The sequence below is a fragment of the Triticum aestivum genome, chromosome 2B (genome assembly GCF_018294505.1).
Source record: "Triticum aestivum cultivar Chinese Spring chromosome 2B, IWGSC CS RefSeq v2.1, whole genome shotgun sequence".
In the NCBI taxonomy this organism is placed as follows: domain Eukaryota; kingdom Viridiplantae; phylum Streptophyta; class Magnoliopsida; order Poales; family Poaceae; genus Triticum; species Triticum aestivum.
Window position 1 is genome coordinate 760932172 of NC_057798.1, and position 6585 is coordinate 760938756.

At 43.1% G+C, this 6585-nt stretch overlaps 1 protein-coding gene across 2 annotated transcripts; it reads right to left on the bottom strand.

Moving 5' to 3' along the window:
- Nucleotides 1–460: 460 nt before the first annotated feature.
- LOC123042526 (protein FAR1-RELATED SEQUENCE 5-like) lies at nt 461–3461 on the bottom strand. Of its 2 annotated transcripts, none has more exons than XM_044464956.1 (5): nt 3375–3461; nt 3159–3231; nt 2998–3082; nt 1198–2924; nt 461–1115 (listed from the first exon to the last, which is right to left on the bottom strand). In XM_044464956.1, exons 3-5 carry the CDS (start codon nt 3079–3081, stop codon nt 806–808), a joined length of 2121 nt encoding a protein of 706 aa, XP_044320891.1. In that variant the 5' UTR covers nt 3082; nt 3159–3231; nt 3375–3461; the 3' UTR covers nt 461–805. The 2 variants fall into 2 exon arrangements, with proteins under 2 accessions (XP_044320891.1, XP_044320890.1); XM_044464955.1 differs by having other exon boundaries at nt 2998–3085.
- Between the last annotated feature and the right edge of the window lie 3124 nt (nt 3462–6585).

Genomic DNA, 6585 nt, shown 5'->3' on the forward strand with positions numbered 1-6585 from the left:
CTGTTGAATATTTACAGCATAATGAATGGCAATGGCTTGTTCAGATCAGAGGCATTAGTTAAGCTTTTCCTTGTTACTGTAGTTTGCTTGGCACTTGGCCAAAATTATCCTCTTTGCTGTTGCCAAAAAATTAAGTGACTAATTCAGTTATGTGTTAAAAAAATAAGTGACCTTCTGAGTCATATAGTCGAAGCATATATTTCAGTAAAGCTGTTGAAGTACATAAGTGGTCAGGGATGGCTACGTACAGTTTTGAGATCAAACTGTAAGGCAAAATCACTATGTAAAGTTTTCTGAATATCTACTAACTCCATTGTGTCCTCCTGGATGATGCATGTCTGATCAAAAATAAAGAAGCAACAGATATGCATGTATTGACACTGAACATCATCACAAGTTATAGAGAAACCAGAAATTTAATCATGCTTGCATAGTTTCTTGAAACGTCTCAAGTGGATAATTATTTTCTAGATTCTGTAGCCATTTGACAAGCATTAAACTTGTCATAAATCAAGATTTTTTTTTGACATAACACAAATTCTGATCCATTACATGAATTCAGTACACCAAAGTGTACATGATAACATAGATAAATTTATTCTTTGCTTGGACAACTTGTTGTATCAGGAAGCACTATTTGGCTGCATATCTTGCACAATCACACTCCCTTTCCCTTTTTTGCTTGGACAATTACGACTATCATGAAACACCATTTGCTTGCACGTCTTGCACAAGCGTGCGACCTTTACCTTCCCTTCTTTGTCCTTATTTTTCCGATCCCCCTCCTTAATCTCCTTTCCTTGCTTTATTCTTTTGCATCAACATCCGTTGGCGGATGTATATGAACTTCGGTTGGAATATTGCAACCAATAAAAGCCTCATATTCCTCTTGCCTAGTGCTTTGGGTAGCTGCAGGGACCATTTGGTCCAAAGGCGCCTCAATGTTCAAAACACTTGATGTTAAGAAGTCCATGCCTTCATCTGAATGCTTCGCCTTTTGAATAAGTTCTTCCATCTTATTGCGTACAGTTGAAATCTTCTTTCTCGTGGGCGCATCCAGTGCATCCGTGGGTTTTTCTTCTAGTAGGTTTCCCTGTTCATCATAAACATTCTCCCTGCAAAATAAAAGAATGTTGTTAGTCATATGATTTCGGAATAACAATAAGAAATCAGTTCACATGTATTACTTTTTCTTACCTTTTGCACCTCTTCTGCCATCTTTTCATAATGTAGTGGCTGGGAAGCTCATTTTGGTTTTCAATCCTCAACACTTGGATAATATGGCGACATGGAAAACCGACTGACTCAAACAACTTGCACGAACAGTTTGCTGTCATGCTTGTAGTGTCATAGCAAACCTCCCTAACTTTACCAGACCGACCTCTCAGGGTCACATTTTTTACCCCCACACCTTGTGTAATACTCTGAACAAAACAATGGTCTCTAGCAGCAATAATCTGTAGCTGAAGTTTCTCGAACACCTCATATGTGAATACCTCACTACCTTGTTTCTCCATTGTCCATGGTGTAAATAGTTGAGGGGTGGTATGTATGCTTCTGTTGTCTGCCATTAATTCTTCCTCACGTTGGCATTCTAAAGCTGTGTCAAACCTCAGCCAAAACTCAACAAAAGCGAGCCTTCGATGAATGAAGCGGTTAAAAAAAGAATTTGCACTTTCTGATCTTGAAGTGGTTCGAAGAATGCATGCTAGAGATATATCCATAAAGTACGCTGGTATCCATGTGTCTCGAATGCTAAACCTCTTGGCCAACCACTCATTTTTCTCCAACCCAAAATCAGTAATGATGGAATTCCATTGTGACTCAAACTCAGTTGAAGTTTCCGAACCCCAAACACACGAGTTCAATCTTGTCCAAAAATCAGAATCTTCTCTAATCGAAGGTCCAACCTTTTCAGGAACCTTTTCCATTATATGCCACATGCACAACCTATGCACAGTTGTTGGAAGAACTTTATCAATACCATTCTTGATTCTAGTGGCTTCATCGGTTATGATGAGTCTAGGTGCTGCCCCTCCCATTGCTGTTAGGAAGGTCTGAAATAACCAAATGTATGACTCATCCTTCTCATTTGATAAGAATGCAGCACCAAAAAAGACACTTTGTAAGTGATGATTAACCCCTGTAAATGGTGCAAATATCATGTTATACTGATTAGTGGTGTATGTAGAATCGAAGGATATCACATCACCAAAGTGACTATAGTTCTTCCTGCTGGTGGCATCCGCCCAGAACACACGCACCAACTCCCCCTCATCATTCACCTCAAAATCATAGAAAAATGCTGAATTCACTTCCTGCTTTCTAGCTAATTGGGCCACAAACATTTGAGCATCTGCATCTCTGATTTTATACCTGAGTCCGCGGTAGTAATTCTGCAAGTCCCTCTTTGTGCACCCAGCATTCGGAATTCCACCCTCACTAACTTGCAGGAGCCTGTATGCCTGCGACGTTCCAATAGTTGCCTTATGACATGTGTATAAAGTATTTTTTGCCCTCTCACTAACTCTACGATTTGATCTGATCAAATGACGCTTATTAGGCGATACAAGGCCATGAACATGGTGCTCAATCAGTGAGTCTATCTTGTAGGTGTTCTCCCCACAAAGTCTAACAAAGATATGTGCATCACAACCGCATCGCGTATCTGTTTGCTTACGCCTTTTCCTCAAGGGGTCATTAGTCTCTTTACTATCTTTTGCCTTGAATCCTTCCCTATTACACATGAAACGCTTAGTACGGACCACCTTATTATCAATCTTTTTTTGTTGTCCAATGCGAACACCAAAACCTGATTGATGCACATATTCCTTGTAGAACTTCTCCACAGCCTCGAGTCCTTCAAATGTCATACCCACTTTAGGCTTCAGATGCTCATCACATTCAGGTATAAAAGACGAAGACTGCAATATCAAGAATAAACCAAAATAAGCATCTTCATGCATAGTTTCTGTTCTTAGTGCAAAGTGGACTTACGAAGAGAGGTATGTTTGTGTTCTTTTTGGGCGTACTAAATCCTCCCTGGCTCGTATGCATTTGAACATTATTCATAGGATCCATACTGCTGCACACAGGATTATAATATTAGCCTTCAAACTACACTTACGGATGTACAGAAGGATCGGATTTGTTTTTACCTCAAACTTTTGGTGCCCTCGTGTCTCTGATTGCAAGTGGTATTACCTGCTAGTTGTTCATTTGTAGTCGCCACTGCATCAAAGCATCACCGGTTATAGTCTTATAAAGGAGATGGGTCTAGATCGGAGAAGTACATGCATGGATGGCTTGCCGGTGCTTGTCAGGTTCGTATCAACCGTGGAAGCAGTGGAGCATATACAGGATAGGGATGCTACCTGTATGGGCTTCCTGCCGGTGGACGTCGGGATCAACTCAACGGAAATCAGAGACGCCTGGCGTTTGACGGCGGCGGCGCACGAGGCACACACGCGGTCAGGGTATCCTTGCAAAACTAAATTGCAGGTTTTAGTTGGAGGGTGGGCGTATTAGTGTAAAATTACCACTAAGGCTGCTAATTCTCGGGATTAAGATCGTGGGGCTGAGAAAGACGGGATACACGGACACAGGAAATAGCCCGGATTCACGAGATATGTTGCCTATAAAAATACCTCCATCCTTTGATCTCTGCACGGTAGACCACATTCGGAGCCATCATAAATAGGTCCGTATGTAGGTCCTTATATGGTCTCGCACCTCCTGTCTCCGGGAGTAGGGACCGGCCTGTTGATCCGTAGGTCCTAGCGTACTTACACTCTGGCGTGATTAACGTAAGAAATTAGCGCTGCACCGCCGCCTCTCTGCCCAGCTGCCTGCTCATGAGCAAATTGAAACCTCAAGGCTGTGCCACTGTTGCGACGGAACGACAGGCTATCCTCTACATGAACTCATCGATTCTCCGGTCCAGCCAATGCAATAGTAAGGTAAACAAGACCACCCTCAATTATTAGAAGGGTCTGTCTAGGACACATTTAGATGTAACATAGTTATGTCACATCTAAACTGATGTTCACTCTATTTATGGTTTTTTTTTATTTTTTTTGCTGCATTATGTATTTGTTGGAGCTTAGGTGTAATATTCTTAAAAAACATCTAAATATGAATTAGACAACCTGTTACTAGAGATGTAAACGGCCAAAAGACGGAACCCGCAAGTTCCGTTTAGTTAACTTCGGCTAGCTTGATAGTTTATTTTCTCCCAAAGAAACTTTATTAAGTTGTTAGACCATAAATGGGCTTAAACGGGCTGGTTTACATCCCTATATAATTAGAGTTCTTTTACCGTGTATTCGATCATACGGACCGTCCGTCGGCGCGGATTGGAACGGTTCACATTCAATTCAATACGCTAACGACATGTGTATTATAAAAGAGCCTGAGGGGCATTTTGGAAGAATATTTTTCTCAAACACATCTAATATTCGCTCTCAAATATTTCAAGGCAATTCTCCGTACAAATTTCAGGGCTATTTCCGGTACGATTTTTATACAGTTGATTCCTGGCCTACGGTGCGAGCGTCGTCACTAGGCACTACTACGAAAATGCTTATACATAGAATTTTAGCAGTAGCGCCTGTTTGGGCGCCCACGCTACTGGTATGTACGAGTAGCGCCGGCCAAAACGGGCCGCGCTGCTGCTTAGCGGGCCGCATGGGCTAAAAGGGCAGGCCAATTAGCTGTAGCTTGTGATGTGCGCCAGCGCTACAGTTAGTGGGCTTAGCAGTAGCGCTGGCCCGTTACCCGCGTTGTTGTTAAGCCCACTCCCTCCCCCGCACACCGCTGGCCCGTTACCCTGCTCGCGCCCCCGGCCGGCCTCACCAGCTCACTCACACACTCCACACTCCACACTCCTCCCTCAACCCCCCCCCCCCCCCCCCCCCGCGCGCCGCCGTCGACCCCCCGCACGCTGTCGTTCCCCGCGCCGGCCCTCCTCCCCGCCGGCCGCCCTCCCCCATGTCGGCCTCCTCCCCCGCCGGCCGTCCCGGCCCCTGCGCCGGCTCTCCTCCCGCGCCAGCCCTCCTTCGCTGAGAGGTACATCCTCCTCCCTCCTTCCTCCTCCTCCCTAGTTTCTTTTGAACCCTAGCAAGTTGGAAATTTTAGGTTTTTAGTCTTAGTTGTTTAATCATAGGAAAATGTATATAGTATAAAACCTAGCTGCTAGTTAATCTTAGGATAATGTAGTATGAATCTTAGGATAATGTAGGTTTCTAATCTTAGTTGTTTAATCTTAGGATAATGTAGTATGAACCCTAGCTAGTTAATCTTAGGATAATGTAGTATGAATCTTAGGATAATGTAGTATGAACCCTAGCTAGTTAATCTTAGGATCATATTTTGAACTATCACATTTGTTGTTATTTTTTAGTAAAAACAATTATTCCTGTTATATGCAAATTTGAAATGGATATATGTCATATTTTGAAGATGTCACAATCTTAGTTGTTTAACCGAGTGGCCTATCTTTTGCCAGAAATGTCGATTCGTTTATGTTCTGGCAAATTTCAGGTGCTTGATATGTCCTGCTTTTAGCAAAGGTCATGCCGAATTTTGCTAAGTGTTTATTAATTTTGTTTTCATAATTAAGCATTTTTTTATCGACGTCAACGGTGCCTATCCCGCATCCTCGTCGTCGACTCGGCGGAGGACTCCTGCTTGAGCCGAGGGGCCATGCCCGGGACTGGGCTCCGCTGGGCTGGTACTGGGTTGTGCTACCTTCTGGTGACCGCAGCTTAGTGAGGAGCCAGCCCGTCGTCGACCCAGAGCTTCTTTGGTGGTGGTCACGTGGGCCTGCATCGGTGCAGAGGCTTGAGTCCCCCGCGCATGTGGTACAGCACCGTGTCATGGAGGAGAACGCGCATGTCCAACGCTACTTGATTTCGTTGGCGAATGGCAGGTTCTCCAATACCTGGCAGATTCTTTAGGGATCTCACCGGAGCTATGATCATGTGATGGTTCCTTCTCTTTGGGTGTCCACCGCGACCCACTAAGCCTAGAGGAGCTATTATTCGAGATGTATTAGTGATATTATATGATGATCTTTGCTACAAACTACTATATATGTATTCGATGATGGATTATTAATTACCTATTAGTTATTTTCTTATTGAATGCAAAAGATGAGCGTGATTTGTGCTACAATTATTATATATGTATTCGATGATGGATTATATGATGATCTTTGCTGCAAACTAGGTTCAGCATCGAGCTCCAAGAGACCTTCAATGTTAAAACGGTACACAACGATGACAAGTGCTTTTTGTTATTTTTGCATGACTTCTCTGCTTCTTCAACGTGTAATTTCCGTCTTTTAACTTTCGACTAGCATATCCCATGCCATGCAAGACGCTATGTCTTGGAGAAGATGGGTTTTGAAGATCATGAAAGCATGGAGACAAAGATAATTCAACTAAGGACCCATCATGGTTATGATTTTTCTGTAAAACTATACAATTCTGTGAACTCATCCAATTTTGGTTACCTGAATTGGGAAGCACTTTGCAAGACGTATGATTTTCATGAGGGTATGCTTCTCACCTTCGATCTTGGTGA